Source organism: Amblyomma mixtum, chromosome 1 (assembly GCF_055824585.1).
Source record: "Amblyomma mixtum isolate Tamu chromosome 1, ASM5582458v1, whole genome shotgun sequence".
Lineage (NCBI taxonomy): Eukaryota > Metazoa > Arthropoda > Arachnida > Ixodida > Ixodidae > Amblyomma > Amblyomma mixtum.
In genome coordinates, this window is record NC_143012.1 from 202,739,509 (window position 1) to 202,758,644 (window position 19,136).

At 47.7% G+C, this 19,136-nt stretch overlaps 1 protein-coding gene across 1 annotated transcript in view; it reads left to right on the forward strand.

Moving 5' to 3' along the window:
* Positions 1-17,227, forward strand: part of LOC149370574 (MAM and LDL-receptor class A domain-containing protein 1-like) — a 126,066-nt gene extending 108,839 nt beyond the window's left edge. The window contains exons 12-14 of the mRNA XM_089578006.1: positions 12,067-12,175; positions 13,506-13,587; positions 17,145-17,227. Of these exons, the coding sequence (XP_089434132.1) occupies positions 12,067-12,175; positions 13,506-13,587; positions 17,145-17,227 (274 nt within the window). The remainder of the gene's footprint in view (positions 1-12,066; positions 12,176-13,505; positions 13,588-17,144) is intronic.
* The last annotated feature ends 1,909 nt before the right edge of the window (positions 17,228-19,136 follow it).

Here is a 19,136-nt window from a genome sequence, read left to right on the forward strand (position 1 = left end):
ACCAGCTGGAATGGAGTAAACCTGGTTGTCTCCTGGGCGGCAGTATTATAGGCGAAGATCACGTAGGGCAGAATAGAGTCCCACGTCTTGTGTTCCGCGTCGATGTACATGGAGAGCATGTCTGCGATGGTCTTGTTCAGACGCTCTGTCAGTCCGTTGGTTTGCCGATGATAGGCAGTTGTCCTCCGATGGCTTGTCTGGCTGTACTTTAAAATGGCTTGCGTCAGCTCCGCTGTAAATGCCGTCCCTCTGTCTGTGATGAGCACTTCGGGGGCGCCGTGTCGCAGGAGAATTTGTTCGACAAAAAATTTTGCGACTTCCGTTGCGGTACCATTAGGCAACGCTTTTGCTTCGGCGTATCGGGTCATGTAGTCGGTGGCCACGGTGATCCATTTGTTACCTGATGATGAAGTCGGAAAGGGGCCGAGGAGGTCCATTCCTATTTGCTGAAAGGGCTTAGTTGGAGGTGGTATGGGGTTCAGGAGTCCGGCTGGTCTAATCGGAGGCGTTTTGCGTCGCTGACACTCACGGCACGTTTTCACATAATGGGAAACGTCGGTAGCTAGCCGCGGCCAATAGTACTTCTCCTCGATGCGGTGCAACGTGCGAGCAATCCCGAGATGCCCCGCAGTCGGCTCACCATGACATGCCTGCATAAGTTCTTGCCTAAGATTCTTGGGCACGACAAGAAGATGTACTGTCCTGTTGGGCGCGAAGTTCTTCTTCAGGCGGACATTATTGTGAACGACGAAGCACGACAGTTGGCGCTTGAACCCTCGGGGAGGCGATGCGGTCTCGCCTTTCAGGTAATCAACTAGGCTTTGCAATTCAGGATCCGAGCGCTGCTGCTCCGCGAAACTGCTGGCGCTTACCGGTCCTAAGAAAGCGTCGTCGTCTTCTTCTTCGCTTGCTGCGTCGACGGGGGCTCGCGACAAGCAGTGTGCGTCGGAATGCTTGCGGCCAGATTTGTAGACTACAGTTATGTCGAATTCTTGAAGACGCAGGCTCCAACGGGCAAGGCGGCCGGAGGGATCTTTCAAATTGGCTAGCCAGCACAGAGCATGGTGATCGCTCACAACCTTGAATGGTCGTCCGTACAGGTAGGGGCGAAATTTCGACGTGGCCCAAATAATGGCGAGACATTCTTTCTGGGTCGTCGAATAGTTGGCTTCGGCTTTCGACAGTGAACGGCTAGCGTACGCAATAACTTTTTCCTCTCTACCATTTTTCTGAACGAGCACCGCTCCTAAGCCCACACTGCTTGCATCGGTATGGATTTCGGTTTCGGCATTTTCATCAAAGTGCCCGAGCACAGGAGAGGACTGTAATCGGCGCTTTAGCTCTTTGAAAGCCTCCTCTTGCGGCGTTTCCCATTTAAAAGGCACGTCCGCCTTGGCAAGTTGGGTTAAAGGCTCAGCGATGCGCGAAAAGTTCTTGACGAATCGCCGGTAATAAGCGCACAATCCAAGAAATCTGCGTATAGCTTTCTTGTCATTAGGCTGTGGAAACTGTGCGATCGCAGCCGTCTTCTGAGGGTCTGGGCGAACTCCATCCTTGCTTACGACGTGACCAAGGAACAGCAGCTCCTCGTAGGCGAAGTGGCACTTCTCTGGTTTCAGTGTTAGGCCCGAAGACTTGATTGTTTCCAGCACTATCCAAAGCCTTCTGAGGTGGTCTTCAAAGCTTGTGGAGAAGACAACAACGTCATCTAAGTAGACTAGACAAATTTGCCACTTCGAGCCTGCGAGCACTGTATCCATTACTCGCTGGAACGTCGCTGGGGCAGAGCAGAGGCCGAATGGCATCCCCTTGAACTCGAAGAATCCGTCTGGCGTGATGAACGCAGTCTTCTCGCGATCTCTTTCGTCGATTTCAATTTGCCAGTAGCCGCTCTTCAGGTCCATCGATGAGAAGTACTTAGCGTTGCATAGCCGATCCAGTGTGTCGTCGATGCGGGGGAGGGGGTAGACATCCTTCTTCGTAATGCTGTTCAGGCGGCAGTAATCGACGCAGAAGCGAAGGGTGCCGTCTTTCTTTTTCACTAGGACAACTGGGGCTGCCCAGGGGCTCCTTGATGGCTGGATGACGTCGTCACGTAGCATTTCCTCTACTTGCTTGCGGATAGCTTGGCGTTCTATCGGCGATACGCGGTAGGGGCTCTGCCGCAGTGGTCGGGCGTGTTCGCCTCTGACAATGCGGTGCTTGGCAAGCCGGGTTCGTCGCACATTCGATGCTGATGAGAAACAATCGCTGTACCTTTGAAGAAGACTGCGTATTTGGTCTTGTCTGCTCCGGGGTAATGCCGGGTTGATGTCGAACGTGGGTTGACGGCCTTGGTCTGATGGTTCTGCGGGTTGGTCGGGTAGGGCAAATACGTCTCTGATGTCTGCCAGCTCGTCGAGGAAAGCGATTGTCGTGCCTTTGTTTAGATGCCGGTATTCTTCGGTGAAGTTGGTTAGCAACACCTGGCCTTGGCCATTTCGGATTTGGGCGACTCCCCTTGCGACGGCCAGTCCTCGATCCAGGAGTAGCTGGGTGTTCCCCTCGATGACGCCTTCGGCAGTTTCGACGTCTCCAGTACCTATGCAGGCGAGGACACTCGATCGGGGCGGCACGCTCAATGCTTCGTCGAGGACGTTTAAAGGCCCGTTCACACTTGCGAGTCGCAGAGGTCGCGCGACTGTTTTGGTCGAAAAGCGACAGTCGCAAACGGTCGCCCTGGTCGAAAAGCGACAGTCGCGGGCCAGTCGCTCGGTGCTCGATTTTTCAGCCTCGCGACTGCGAGTCGCAAACCTCTGAACCAATCAGCGAGCGAGCCAAGCTTCCGGCAACGACACCGCTCGCGGGCGCGCCGGGCGACGACCTGCGCTGCTCCCAGCGGGCTGCCGTAGTCGTCGCTAAGCCTAGCCGGTTTCATATCGATGTCGCAACTGAGGGCGCTTCGGATCCTGGCCAGCGCTAGTAATTAAGATGCTGCTTTCGTCACCACTTTATTGTGGACCTTGTATCATAATAATATCAAGACATGCTCGAATTCCGCGACGCCTTCAGCAGCGGAGCTAGCAGACAACAGTCGAGCCGCATGGAGCAGCAGCAGCAAAGCGGCTCTGGGAAGAAATTTGCTTTTGTCGCTGTTATCCCTTCTACCAGCAACTCGGTACTGGCCAGCGATCTTCAAAAATGATTCATTTTTTACATTCCTGTACCCAAGGGCTTGGTATGAACGCGAACAAGCAATATTTGCGCATTTTTGTGACGCCGCGGCGGCCGGCGTACTGCAGGCTGGTAGGCCGGCCCTACAGAGAAGCGCGCCTCTGTCATCGTGACGCTTGTACGACCTCGGTGCACATCAAAACCGTCACGACAACCTAATCTTCGCTCGGGTAGTTGTATTACATTGCGAATAGCAGTTTAGACTATCGAGCGCGAGTACAGGAGGCGCGGCCAAAACAGGCGAAACTCTCGAAAGCGCGCGAACAACGTCATTCCCGAGAGTTTTCGCTTCAAACGAGAATCTAACGAGAAGGCGACCCGCTGGTCGCGCTTGCAAGTGTGAACAACGGTGTTGTCGAGCTGCTGCTTGGTCGCAAGCGACTGCGAGTCGCACGCCCTTTGCGACTCGCAAGTGTGAATGAGCCTTAAGGCAACGTGATGAGTTGCGTTCGTCGCAGCAGGTATGGCATTCTCCGTGGAAAGCTTGATCGACTTAGATCGAAGGTCGATGATCGCCCGATGTTCATTCAGGAAGTCCATTCCCAAAATCACGTCTCGCGAGCATTGCTGTAGGACCAGGAAGGTTGTAGCATAGGTTCTCCCATTTACAGTAACTCTCGCGGTGCAGCGTCCTGACGGCATAATCAGGTTACCACCTGCGGTGCGGATCAACTGGCCATCCCAAATTGTTGTCACTTTCCTGAGTCGAACAGCGAATGGCCCGCTCATGACTGAGTAGTCAGCTCCCGTGTCCACCAAGGCAGTAACCGCGTGACCGTCGACCGTAACTTCAAGGTCACTTGTTCGCGTTCTCGTATTGTACGTTGTCTTCGGTGTCCGATCTCGGCTTCGTCGAGTAGTGAGGCTGCGGTGGGCGTACTGCGACGTTAGTTCACTGGGCAGCGGTAAAAGCTTCAAGTCTGGCCGCGTCGTCGTCGTCGGAGTTGTCGTCGTCGTTGTCGTAGGGTTCGTCGTCGTCGTAGGGGGCATGGTCGTCTGTTTTCGTCGATGGAGGATCTTAGTTCTTGCGCTCAGAAGCAACCTCCCCTCCAGAGGCTGCTTTATTCAGTTTAACCTTCGGGGGCTGGGGAAGCATCCACGCACTGCGTAGCCTCGGCTAGGAGATACTTAGCGCGGTGACGATGGCGACGGAGAACGCGATAGGCGGCTCGGCGATGAGTATCCTTCCCGACGCAAAAAATCCTCGATTTCGGCTGGTCGCTGGCCGGGTCCGGGTCGTGGGGCGTCGTAAGGGAACCCTCGGATGCCCATTCTCCTGTATGGGCAGTACCGGAGAATGTGACCGGCTTCACCGCAGTGGAAGCATAGCGGGCGGCGCTGGTCGGGTGTTCTCTACTCGTCGCATTTCCTCGGCCGTGTGCGACGCACGTAGGACGGGCGAGTTGGGGCGAGAAGGCGGCGCTCCAGCGCAGCTGGCTAAGGGCGATAGGGGCTTAGGTCCCGTCGTCGAGGTGCAGGACGGCGCACTGCTGCGGCGTAAGTCATGGCTGGAGGCTCCAGAGGCTGCGTGGTAGACTGGAGTCAGTTCCTCCGGTGAATAACTCAAAGGGCTGGCATCACGACTTGCAGGGGATGTCCGGTACCTGGAAGGCGACCCAGCACCTCCACCAGATGTCACGTTGTAGTGACGGCAGTCCAGCGGTCAGGAAGACACCAGCCAGTCTTGGAAACGAAGCTCTTTATTTGGGCTGACTTGCGCCCGCAAAACAACTGAATCACTCGGCGGCGGCGTAAGCAACAAACGTGCTCGTCGGTCGTCGAACTACGAATGCCCGCTGCTCGCGGCATCGTTCAATTTAAAGCCGGCAAGGAAACTTCGAGATAACAGGTCGAGATCATCTACAGTAATCTGGAAACATGTAGATGCCGCTCTTCGTGGCAGTGATCAATCGAGATTAGTCCGGTCGCTTCTCGCGTCACAAACAAAAATGATAACAGCCCTTTCCTGCAGCCTTGAGCGTGAACGAACAAAGACTACAATGATACGTGGCAATATGGTCTGCTGTCGAGTTGCCTTTTTGAGTGCCAGCCTGGCTCATGCCTTGGTCGAAGTATCAGGTTCCCTGATCCTATTATCTATTATTAAGTAAATACCATGTAAGCAACGGACGGCAAGCTGATGTCTCTATTTTTAGAACAAAAGCTGTACTTCACAACCAAAGCTGCGAAAGCCGGGCCATCGCTTAAACCTTCATAATGGATCGGACACTGAATAAAAATATAAATATTACCGCGACTGGGGTTGGAACGCGCGGGGACTCGAACAGATCAGTTTCGCTGGCCCCTGCACGTAAGCACTATGCTATCGTCGCAGCCGATCACTCCTTCCTTTACAAAAAAAAACATTGTGGAGAGTCTATAGAGTGTCCATAGACTTCTGTCTATAAAGTCTATAGACTGTCTATAGACAAATGCTAGAGAACGGCCTACAGGCAATACAAATGTCAATGACAATCTACAGACAATCTATAGATTTATGGCCATACACTTTTAGTAGACTTTTGTCTGTAGACTTCTTCGCACCTGCAGTGTATTGACTTCCTACTGATAATGCTTTTTGTCTATTGGTAGTCTACAGACCATCGATAGACCATTTTTATAAGGGTTGTGTCCCGCTGCAACACACTCTCGCGCTCTGTATTACACATCATATTCTTCTTCAACATCCATCTCCGGCGCGAACTATCCAGATCAGCCTAACTTTGGTCACAGCTTAACCCGTGTCTAATATCACCATCCGACGGGCTGATGAGAAAGCAAACCGGAACGTTACCCATTCAGGCTGAACACATGTGTTCGTACGCATAATCTGTTTAACTACTCGGAACCCTAACGTTTTTTTTTCCATATCCTTGGTGTCAACTTTGTTATGGATTCGGGTTTTTTCAAAATTCTGGTACGCTCTAGGTAACGCGGCAATGCGTCTCCATGGTGGCAAGATCCTTCTAGCACAATGTCCCCACCGGCCTTCAACAGATATGCACACACGTTATACTCACCAGCTGCTTTCTTGACCTGCATTGCACTAAACTTTCCTTCTACTTCTCCTCGGCAACTTGCTTCAGCTTCCGAAATTGTTATGGAGAATGCCCTGCTTTGCTCTCAGCGCGTACAGCTGCAGCAGAAAAAAATTAGCGGAAGTTGCCTGGGACCGGAGCTGCAGTTGACAACACTGGGCGCTGCAGTTACGAAGACGCCGATATCAAGTGTGTTAGGAGCGTGCCCAATCCGCGGCGCCATGCGGTGTGATTTTGCCGCTTTGTTGGCGTCACTGGTGCTCAATATTTTTTTCTTTTGCAGCAGTATGCCTCATTTCTCCCATGCATAGTTTTCTCTTCACTGCTTTGAGTCTACCACCGTATTTTATAGCATGTTCTATAACGTGACAGCGTTAAGAAGCTCACGTCGCAGGAAAGCCGCCGACCTCTTCGGCGTCGTTGTCAGTGAGCAAACTATCCATGAAAATTCCCCACAGAACCAACCTGAGGGCATGCTGCCCACCTTTGTAACGTTATCTTGTGGCGTGTCACCACCTGCCCATTGGTTTGTTCGCTAATTGCCCGCTGTGGCAGGCGGGAGATAAATTAGTATAATGTTCGCGAGAGGTTGCTCGAGAAGAGCTACAGAGGTCTCACAAGTCCCACAGGTGTCCGCACCTGCCATCCTAGGGCACGGCGCATCGTTCAAGCGCTCCACCACTGTGCTAGTAGTGGTATGATGACTGTTTTGTTTCGTTGAATGTAAAGTAGATAATGAACTATTTCGCTGCTGACCCGAAAGACGCGGGTTCGATCCCAGCCGCGGCGGTTGAATTTCTTTGGAGGAGAAATTTTAGAGGCCCGTGTACTGTGCGATGTCAGTGCACGTTAAAGAACCCCAGGTGGTCGAAATTTCCGGAGCCCTCCACTGCGGCGTCTCTCATAGCCTTAGTCGCTTTGGGACGTTAAACCCCATAAACCAAACCAAACCAAACCAAACCTATTTTGCAAACCTGGGCATTACCCATTAAAGATACTCCGTCATACCATTATGGAGGAGATTAAGTGCTCCGTCCTAATTTTTTTTGTTGCTGCATAATACGCTCTCGCATGTTGGTTACTTTATTCCTATTGAATCAATTTTAACTCTCTGTAAGCTCTGTTGTATGTGTCAGGTAAGAAGCTTTCATGCTATGCCTTTCTTGAATCAAGTCTTTCATCGTCTGACAGAGCTTACGTGTATATAGTGTATTTTACCCCCTTCAGCCGCCGCAGTGGCTCAGTGGTTATGACACCTCTTCTCAGTGGTTATGGCGGCTGCTGTCCCGAAAGACGTCGGTTTGCGAATTCTTCACGAAAGATGCCTGTTAGTGATATGACGCGTGTTGAAAGTGATGTGACGCAGAGAAGCTTCTCCCAGACAACCTCGCGGGTGACTTTCAGTAGATTTCAAACATTATATCATCTGCGAACAAAGAACTTTGACTTTTACAGCGTCATCTCGCTTTGCCCTTCACTGGTTATGTAAAAATTCGAATACGCATCTCCCATCTGGTCTCCTAATCAAGCATATCTCTAACTCAAATGAAGCAGTTCAATACCGAGAAACTAGATTCATATATTCATCGTGCACTTTTGATAGCAACATATCATATTTAAAATAGCAGTCCAACCTACCCACCTTGCTAATCGTCACCATATTACTAGTTTGTTTCATAAGGCCTTTTATTGTGAACTGCGTCAGGAACCCTACTTCTGAGCCCTCCCATCACGCAAATCCCTTCCCACCGGCCATCAACAGCAAGTATCATGACCTCGGGCCAGCACAACTACACTTTCTTCATAATTCTTCCCCCAAGATTTTAGTGACTGAAACGGCCTTCCCCGAGTGATTGCTGCTATCACCTACCCATCTGTGTTCCTTGAACGAGTTTCTCATGTACTTGCACAATGAAAATTTTTTCTTTGTGTAACTTCCTGAAAATTATCTGTACTTATTCTGTCTTTCATTTCTGCGTGCCCCACTCCTTATGTAACTCTCCAGCAAAGGTCTTTAAAATATCAAAATGAAGTGACGTCTCTGAGACGGTATCGGGTGGCTGCGGGAGAAAATGTCTAGCTTCTTGTTGTAATTGCTAGATCTGGCATCTAGGGTTTTCCCTATGATAGCCGCTCGCAGCGGTGATGGCAGTTACCGGTAGAATTTGCAAGGCTAATCCCACCTGTAGTTAAAAACAGCCGGAACTCACCTCACCTCGGAAGGGTGAAAACAAGCTGGTTAACAAAGTGGATTAAAAAGTCAACCTTCTTCTTTTCTCTAATGCTGAGATCGGTGTTTCAAAAAAGGCGTTCCACTTCTGCCACAGCTGCTGGCCAGCACCTCCACGAGATCTCACTGAGTGATGAAGCGAGTTCGGCAGTCGCGGATACAGCGAAAAGTGCGTCCAAGAGGACTGACTCGTGTCAGCAGAGAACTGAGGGACTCAGCGGCGGCAATAGCAACAAGGGTGTTTGGGGGTCGCAGAAAAAATACCATGCCTCTCTCGGGCGCTCTAAGTGTAATGCTGGCAAGGAACCATCGAGATTAGGCGCCAATGCAGCTACAGCAAGCTGGAGCAATGTGCAAGAAGTTGCGCGTCGCTCTGATTATACTAGTTAAGACGGGACGCAGCTCGCGTCACAAATAAAATGATAAACCCGAATGCCGGTGGCTTCGAGCGTGAACAAGTAAACGTTACTTAGATTCGCGCCAATCCAGCTGTAGTGCTCCCTGCCCTATTCTAATTCCTGTCCACTAGCCCCATGAGTTCCTCTCCTCCTTTAAGGTCTGCGGGAAACCGGCACACTTTCTTCGCATCCTCCTCAGATGTCCCACCTTCCCACACCCTCCAACAATACGGGGAGACTCTGCTGACCAGCTCCGCTGTTGCTCACCAGCGCCCAATAATTACCGGATTACCATATTACTTACTGGCGCGCTTCGCTCCAAAATAAACAAAATGTGCCGCCAGTACAGGTCCACTGATTTGAGATGATGCATTTTTTTCACAAATTGACTGTAAATCGAAGAGCGCGTAGGATACATTTCCGGAAGAATGTGCATTCACACAATTCCTCCCCAGCTACCTCGCCAGTGCGTCTAATTTCAATGCCGGAAAGCGATATTGGATGATCCTGTGCGCTTGTAAGACATCACAACATTTTTGGGTCCTTAATTTGCTTTCAGCTTCCAGTGGCGCAAGTGGAATGATGCCTTTTTCTACCTGCCATCGGCGTTACGTGCATGGCCTCCCTATCCCTATGCAAGAGAGCTGACGCGTGCGGTGCTCACGCTCGCCATGATGAATTCAGGACTGTAAATATACCCCATGCAGATTTCATGAAGTTAGTTAATAATGCACTTTAAGAAAAATGGCAGCCTACATGGAATAGTGAAGAAAATAACAAACTACATTTAGTAAAACCTATTCTGGGAGAATGAAGATCATGCAGGCATCAGGAACGTTTGATAGAGGTAATTCTATGCCGCCTGCGCATTGGACACACACCTAACACATAACTTTCTGCTGACAAAACAAGATAAACTTTTATGAGAGAAATGTTGCGAAGAGCTCACAGTAATTCACAGCCTATTCTCGTGCACAGAACTCGAGCGGCTAAGGAACAAATATTTTACTCTATTTACAATGAATGCATTCCCTTCCACCTCAATTTACCTTTGGGAGATAATCCACTCCTAGGTACTTCATCCGTTTTTAGTTTACTGAAAGAAGAAGCGATCTCAAATAATATGCAATATATCCTCTCAAGATGAGCTGCTGTATTTCTGGTCATCGCGATGGTAGGGAGGCCTTGAAATATCCTGAAGGCTATTTCTTTTGCTTCCAGTAATGAGACAAGCACGTAACTGTATGACAATCTGGAAAGCTTCAAGAGAAACATAAAAAACATTGTTAAGATTTCGCATTTTCAGACAGGCTCTTTTCGTTCTCAATCAATGTTTGATATATCGCTTAATTAGTACCGGTAGATGTGTTAAAAAATGGAAGCGTTTTTCCCGTAGCCCTCCATCTGTAGCTCACAGGGGAAATAAAGATTTGATTTAATTTGATTTGAATTGATATTAAGCCACTAATAATAAGGTAGAACAAATACAAAAACATTAAATATATAAGTGGCCCTGCCCGGGCATTCGTCATAGCGGGCTTATCCCAATAAGATGTAAAAATAATAAATAAAAGAGTTTTGCATAGCAAAAAAAAATGAAAGAAATTAAAAATTGTACTTGCATTCTGGGAGCTGCAGCCAATGAAACAGCTGTTAAAAAGGACTGTTGTACGAAGAAGCAAAACTATGTTTTTCTGTGTGGGATAGCTCGGCTAATTATAATTAAAGATACAATTTGTATAACATGAGAGACTGGGACTTGGGTATTTTCACTCCTGAGGGGCAGATACAGACGACTTTAACAGGGATAGAGGCAAAATGGTAGTAGAGAATCGTGAGCACTGCTGCATGTCTTGCGGCGTAGTGGGTATGATTAGAAAGTTGATCTGGAAAAGTGGATTTAAGAAGTTAATAATTATCCAACCCGCTGTCTGTAAAGAAGAGTGCGATTAAAATAGGTTCTCGCTTTGGAAATTTCTGGCTATAAACTTCGAGCAAGTGTTACCCTCCTTATCTTAGTCTAAATGGGTCTATTGTATTTGGAAGAGTGCTTTGAGGTTACCAGAATTACCAGAACAAGGTCTAGAAGTTTGAACGTACTTTTTCGTGTAACTATGCTTATTACTGGGTTGCGTGTGTTTTGAAAAAGAGCGTGCTTTTTAATTTTCTTGTAAATTACTGTGTTATATACTTGCGTTTATTGTAATCTTCTCGACGGTACCAGATGCACGATGTCTAAATTTAAATTGAAAGTGGGATTCAAGTCGAGATAAAAGTGCAAATTATACAGGACTTAGGATAGGCTTCCTTCATCTACGAGCAGCTGTTCTGGGCGGCAGAGGCAGACTTAACCCCTGATGACGGTTTTTTTCGAGTGATTTCATTAAACTATGCATTTAAACTTTCTTGCTTCATGGCAGGCTACAGGCAAGAATGAAAAACTAGGCCTCATTCTTTTCCTTAAAGGCGGCGCTCAAACGTAATGAGCAGTGAAATTAAGCGTTGCTGCGTCTGTTGTCCTGTTTCGGCTGCGCTTGGGACAAAACTATGACGTTTTTTTTCCAAACACGCGGGTTCGACAGAGACCCTTTGATGAACATGAGTGTTTGTGACCGCGTGGCTGTATTTTATGCTTGATTTTACCTTCCACATTTTCTTTTCTTTCCTCTTTTTCACCGTCTCCCTTCGCCCTTATCTGTAGTAGCATGCCAGGTTAACAACCAAGCAGATCTCTCCTGTATTCATCAAAATATATATATCTCTCTCCTTCCTGGGCCGTTTCGTAACGCGAATGAAACATTTAGGTCGGCAAATGCGAATCGGATGGTGGGAAAGTATGTTGGTGCCCCTGGGAATGCAGAATAGCCACAACGGTCTCCAGAAAAGTGCACAACTTTCCTATTGCTGAACCTGAAAACATTAAAAAGCACCACATTATAAGTCATCCATTAAATGTCATCGTCTGTGATGCGATTCTACACCACTTAATGGTCAGTACTCGCTGCCATGTACTGCCCGTCTATCCTTCGCTGGAAGGTTAAAGAAAGAGATCGCTACTGTGCCCATCACCTGTTTTCATTTGTGACTGCCTTCGGTTTGCTTCTGTATGCACCATTCAAAAATTTATAATGGCTGACGGACCTTTCAGCGTCTATGTTTATTTTCATCATCTTGTTTTCTCTCTCAGCATAGAAGTCTTCTCCGGAGCAGATGTCCTGTTCATTACCGGCACTGCGGCTGACCACCGCTGGAACAACGTGCTAGTCGATTTCAAGAGGCCTGTTTCTACGTTTCAGGTACGAAACTGGAAAAAAGGTTGATCAAATATGCAGCATATTTACCTGCACGCACATGCCGGAAAGAAATGCTGCCCGAATTTCCGCCTTTAAAGTAGCGCCATAAATTATCTTACGAACGCTCTTACAGCGAGAGCTGTGAACTTGATAAAATGAATACGCGTGGCTGGTAACGCTTTGACCTTCATCGGAAAGAGCAGCTTCCCTTTCGAGCACAGCTGTTGTGGGGGACAGCACCTCTGGGTGCTTTCGAGCGGGTCCTCAACTGGAGGCTGTAAATGCTGACTTCATAAAATCAAACGTGCTCCTAACTGCGCCAACAGCTCAGGGTGTCTACCTCGAGCGACTTAACAGCGAAGCTAACAGTTGAATGCAGAAATGGGTGAAAAAAAATGTGTTTATCATTTTCGTCTCTGTGTTTTGAGGACATGAAATGTGCTGTTCATAAAATTAATGACGAACTTGTTATGACACTAACATAACGTTACTAGACCAGTTAAAAACTGGATGAAAATCAACACGGCCTCGCCTTTCCTTTTTGGTGCGAAAGCTCTGCCTCACGACGTCAAACCGGCACTCAAGTTAGTGTGAAACTTGACCGTACAGGCGACCTTCGCCAAGCCTTAAATAAATAAATAAAGTATTTCCGCGATTCGGATTCCCACCCGTGGCGGCGCGAACAAATAGGCTTCGCTGGCCACTGCACCCGAATACTAGGCTATCACCGCCGCAGATCACGCCTCGTGTTAAACTGCAACGTACCCTTGCGCTGTGCAGGGCACATCGTCTTCTGTGTCAACTAATACTACTATCAAACTAATACTCGCACTCTGAGCTATATGGTGGCAGTGGCAGAGAGATGTGCAACACAAGCTCTGGCATGCACAACTTTGTGGCAGAAAGGCGGCAATAAAGCAATACGCGTTGGCGTTGACAGCATTGTCGCAGAAACACGGGACTGGAGCATAGGCCGACGGCGTATATTTGGTAAATTGGCGTTGACGACGGAAAAGTTGAAGACGCGTATAACTAGCTCTCTCGGTCGGTGGACAGCTCAAACGCGCTTTCAGATATGTGGCTGTGGTGTCCACGTGCAAAACAAAATGTGCTTTGCACAATATTCCGTGCTGAGCATTCCTAAACCTGCGGCTAAATTTTCATTCAAGCAGTAGTAAACATATAACAGAGAAGTAATATAAAATTTTAAGTGCTATGTTCGCGGTACATTTCCTTTTAGTGTACGCAGTCGGGATAGAATTTGGGCAATTGGGCACTTTGGCGCCAGTTATCCTAAACTACGCTTCTCGTTTTCTCCGCGTGTCATCTGCAGCTTGGGATTCGAGTGCAAATGAATCGTGGCCTTGTGGCGCTGGACGACATAGGAGTGAACGCTGGCGCATGCTCCCAGCGAGGTAAGTGTCTTGGGAAGCATAATTATGTTTAGAGAATATTCTGAAACATGCTTCGGTGGATTTCAAAATTGAAGTGAACAAAACAAAGGATCAGAGCTCATGATTTGTAGCGAGTCACTAGAAACGAGAGCCATGCTAGCAAGTCAAGTACTGGCAGGCAGAGTGGGCAATCAGAGAAATAGAAACAAGACACGACAGGGGATTATGGAGACCCTTGATAAGGAGCATATAAGTGGCGTTTTACGGAAGCGAAATTATAGGAGTGCCTATATTCAGTGAAGACACCAAGTTCGCAAAAAGCGTACGCTGCCCAACCATTCGCTGTCTCTGCGGGCGACGAAATGAAAGCTACCGTTGAAAGGCCGTCCTGCAGAAAGCACAAACCTGAAGGAAATCACCAGACATTACGGGTCGAATTAATACAGTAAAATATTCTGCGTTCTAGGGGATAATCGCTTCAGTAAGTAAAGAAGCAGCAGTATTAAAGCCCTAAATTGTAACATGAAGACGAAACAGGTGTCTACTCATAGAACGTTAGCTTTGGACTTTTTAAATATCTTCATGAATTTTCACACCAGTTCTATCAAAAGTTACAAGTAATCAGTATATGAGGCACACAAACTTTGACACAATTTATGTCACGCAAGTAAATCTACGTGGAGCCCAGTGTAATGTGGCTGGTTCCCGATGAAACACATGACCCTACGTCCGATGCTGGGTCGGACCGTATGATCACAAATTACCTTCGGTAGCATTCCCCGCCCCTGAGCCCACCTTGATGAAACTCTCGCTGGCAAACACGTAAGCGCGATTGTTTGGAACTAGTATATGGCACTACGACTGCTACAACTATTGCCGAAAACAGCGATAGCAACAACAGTGGAACTTGCGGTTTGAAGTTAAACAGGATGTGCAACATTAAAAAATACGCAGAACGACAACTAGTAAAAAAAACAGCAATCTATTTGCAGCCTCCTTATGGTGGCCTTGTTTAGAGAATCCTCCCCGCATTCCGCGTTCAGGAGACGGTGGATTCGATCCCCAGTGCCTGATGCAGCCGGGTGCGCACTGGTGTTATAATGAGGAACTTCCAACGCCGTAGAAAATAGCGCAAGTATGATCATTTTAAATACCGAGATGGGTACGTATATCGCGAGGGTGGGCCAATGTGCCAAAAATATTTGTGGTGAAAATCGGAGAGGGCAAGAAAATAGAGGAAAAAGATTAGTAGCAAAAAACACAAAAAAACTGAGCGTTCAGTTTCCGACGCATGGAAAAAAATAGGCGAGATTCCATTCTAAAAAATTTACAGCTATGTTATTCCACGCTCCTGCCAATTTTGTAATATTTAGAAATGTAGCGTTAGCTTTTTTTCAGCATTATGTGATACTTCAAGGGACGCCCTCTGATGCATTACTCGGCTAATGTACTCTGCTGCAAAGGCAGCACTAGTGGCGCAGGGGGATAATGGTGGCGTAGCCTACATGAAGCCTCGGAGCGTGAGCCCTCTGCTCTCCAGAAGCATCGACCACCAGAGATCACCCGCCGAACCTGCCATAACTAGGGGCCGCCACCCACCAGCAACCAGTCACAATCCAATTCCTCCACCCCCCAATAATGAAAGCCACCGAAATCTTCCCGACAGAAGCGCATCCCGCCACCGAACCACCTAACTCACCTTCTACTAGGGCTTCGCCCACTTTAAGAAGACAAAGGAGCGGAATGAAAAAGTGAGAGCAAAACCGAGTTCAATGACATCGTGGGAAAGCCAGCTGGCCACCAATAGCACCACCCGCGGTGCCCACCCAGCACCTGGCGAAATCTGCACCCTGCAGAAGCGCTGCCCAACCCCGGACGCCTTCACCGTGCAGAATTATTCTGCAGGAAAAAAGCCTTCATTACGCTAAAGCATCAAAGTAATCGTCGAAGGCAAACCCAGCAGCAATGACAGCTTTTTGCGTCAGGTTTCATGACCACTTTGAGAATTTTTCTTCTGTTCCCGACAAGGGTCAATGCAATGGCGCATCCGAGAGTATTTGTTATGCGCATAGCACCCGTGTGTAATGCGGTGACAGTGCAAACGCCTACAATAGCTTACCCTGCCATCATCGGTACGCACGACTATTACGACGAACAAGACGACTGAACTTCGGCGTAAAGAGAAGCCGACTGCTCAATCTTCGGTTGATGTACGCCAAGGGTTATTTAATGCCTATACGAAAGCGTAAATTATACAAATTTCCGGAGCCCTCCACTACGGCGTCTCTCATAGCCTTAGTCGCTTTGGGACGTTAAACCCCATAAACCAAACCAAACCACAAAAAGGCCAATAGAACCCTAATCACTAGCCCAGCGCAAAAAGAGAACACTCGGACGCGCTTGTGATGCACCGTTGTGCAATCCGTAGTGCTATGAAGGCCATAAATAGTAGTCTTGACAGAAGCCTCATTTTATACTGAACTAAAAGGAATGAGAGACACTATGTGTCGCTCTGGAGATCCATGCACTCAGCAAGAAAATAAAGATACGCACCCAGGTACACTGGACACAAGACTATGCTGAGAACGCTGAGCAGTGAAAAGTAAACAATCTTACACATGAAGTTTCAAACACTCATGCAACCCAACCAGGCTCCCTTAAGATGTGCGCTGCACTCTCCATATATTAATCCTCTTCAAGGGAAACTGCACGTGCCCTCATTCTTCCGTGCACTTCCCCCTCCCTCTCAACTGAATGAGATTGGAGGAGATATCGCTTAGAAGGAGAAGGGCTGCGGTGACCCTTACCCGGTCGGTCATGTGCCGATGGCGCTCACAAGGGGCAGGACCTATCACCTGCCCGAGATTTTCCATACCGGCTGCAGGGATGGATGCTCGCCACCTGCTATGGATTTGGGCAGCGACAAAAGGTTCAAGGACACAGATTTTACAGGAAGTGGGACTAACGGTGGTAATGGAGGAGATTTCAAGTATCTTACCGATTTCAATAACAGCAGGAACCTTCTCCGGTTTCTGCACGAAAATACCTTACATTATTTGCTATAGTATACCGCGAAGTCAGACTATGCCTTTATGGTGTCTGCGTGCATAAACAAAAAAGACGCGCATGACTTCAGACGGTGACAACCACAGTTAGCTATTGAATATAATGAGCGATTGTGCAATTGCGATGTTGATCAGGCAGGTCTCAGGTAAGTTCCTGATTTGTGAGCCTTATTTAATATTTAAGTGTCGCTAAAATGGAGCGATTTCAAGAAGAATCCGCAAGGCTAATCCGACCTGTAGCTTGCAACAACCACAATTTTAATGGCACGACAGATTGAGTGAATTATTACGAAATCAGTATTCTAACGTTTTGCAAGAAAAGTTCGTTTAATGAAGTGGTAAAGTAGTGGAAATAATTCGAGACTTTTTAACACTTCCCTCGTCAGTTTTGAGCCTTTCGGGAAGTCCAATGCATAGATGAACAGATATGTTTTTACGAAGAGGCCCGAAATAACGGACACTCTATATAGCAGAGATCTTAATAATGCCTCATTATTACAATGGCCTGTGCAGGCGGAAATCGGACGGCCATCTCGCGTGACACGCAAACCAGTCCGAACCTTCTCATGTCGTTAAAATCTGCTACGGGGATGTGAGCAGACTTGTCACCATGGCCGGTTGCGGATTATATTAATTATTGGTCTCGTGAGATTGCCCGACAGAGCACCCTGAGTCTCACGAGCCCCCACAGTAGACTAGTTTGAAAGAGTGTTTTCCGCAGCAGTGCCGCATCGTTTAACCATTTCACCACCGTACCAGGGGTGGTATGAGGACCCCCAGCGATCTAAGAATGTAAAGAATGACCAATTCCGCATATCTGACCGTTAAAGGTGCACTGAAGAGGAATCTGAGCTCATATTTTCACCGCTGGAACTCGATCTACACGTTCCCAGCGCCCTTGGAAACTTCGAATTATTGCCCCGTGCGGCTGATTTCTCTAATTTAAATCAGATTAACGTCGAGCTTCCGCCTTTTTTTTTAATTCTCCGCAAAAGGCGGAAGCAGTCGACCCACCTTTCACCCAGTTCCGTGGCGGCTTGCCGCTGTGCCATCGGCGGCTTGCCGCTGTGCCATCGGCGGAGTGTTACGTAGTGATCGGCGAAAGCAAAGAGTCTGCTCGTAATGTTATTTCCGTGGGACTAATTTCCAGCTATGTGGTCTCGGACAAGACCTATTTATTCCCGGAAACCTAACAGAAACAAAATAAAAGCGAAAGCAAAGTCGCCATGCGACTGCCTGAAAGGCACTCCATGCGTTGGTCGATTCCTCCCACCGTATGCGGGGAATTAAAAAAAAAACGCAGGAGCCACACGTTAATCCCATTTAATTAGGGAAATCGGCCGCACAGGGCAATAAATCCAAGTTTCTAACAGTGCTGGGAACGTGTAAATCGAGTTCCAGCGGCAAAAAGACGAGTTCAGATTCCTCTTTAGTGCACCTTTAACCAATAAAAACTATCCCCTCATACCCTTAAGACTGAGCAGCGCGCAACGACCACAGGCAGGAAAGGGGAGGACATACAACACGGCACTGGGTTATCAGCTGAGGTTTAATCAGCAAAAAAGCATCTTCTTCCAAACACCGTTGTTCTGTACGCCAAGGGTTACGCAAAACATGGAACGGACAAACACCAACTTTCCTAAGCAGCCGTTCTAGCCCCTTTAGACGGAGGTACACAGCATCAGCAGCAGTATAAGATCTTAACGAATTGGAACCATTCTGCGAGTATCACCTCAGATTCTTTATTAGGACAGGTGTTTTTTGCTCTGTTTACTGCTTTAGAGCCTCTACGATTTTCCTTTCTTCCAGACTAAGTGATAATGTAACCAGGAGTGAACAAATTATAGAAGCCTTACGTTTCGCCCTTCCATGTGCATGCATGATGTTATTGGGGTTCAGCATAGCTAACTGAGCCTAGATCGAAGTCCTGTACTCCCAACGAGTCCAATCCCACTTTGGTCAAACTGCGCGATTTCAGATTTCTGCTCATGGGAAGTAGGTTCAAGGTGTTTCTTCCATCAGGCAAGCGGCACTTTTCCCACTTGGAAAATTTCCTGCGCCCTTGAAATTGGAACACCGGACCACACATTAAAAACCCTTCTAGGTAAGCGGTTATTTTATGCTATTCTAAAAACTATTGATTACATTAGCTCCAGATAGGTGGTAAGTTTGCAACAAAAAACTGCTGTAAATTGACTGTTGTTTGCGCGTTAAAATATAAACAATTTAGAATGGTGCATGTGCAAGAAACTGGGAAATTGGGTGCACATTGAGAAATAAGAGCGACATAACGGACGGATTCCTCTAGGTTTATTAGAATTTTCGAAGTCCTATATATTAGATTATTATGCAATGAACACAGTCTTCAACATTGAGAATCAAAGATATTAAAACAAATTGAAATACATGCGCAAAAAAGTTAATTTTTGGCTGTTTACTGACCAAATTTTTTAGAGATGTCATTCTAGAGAGCGAGTACGGTGAGCTGATTAACATTAGAAGCAC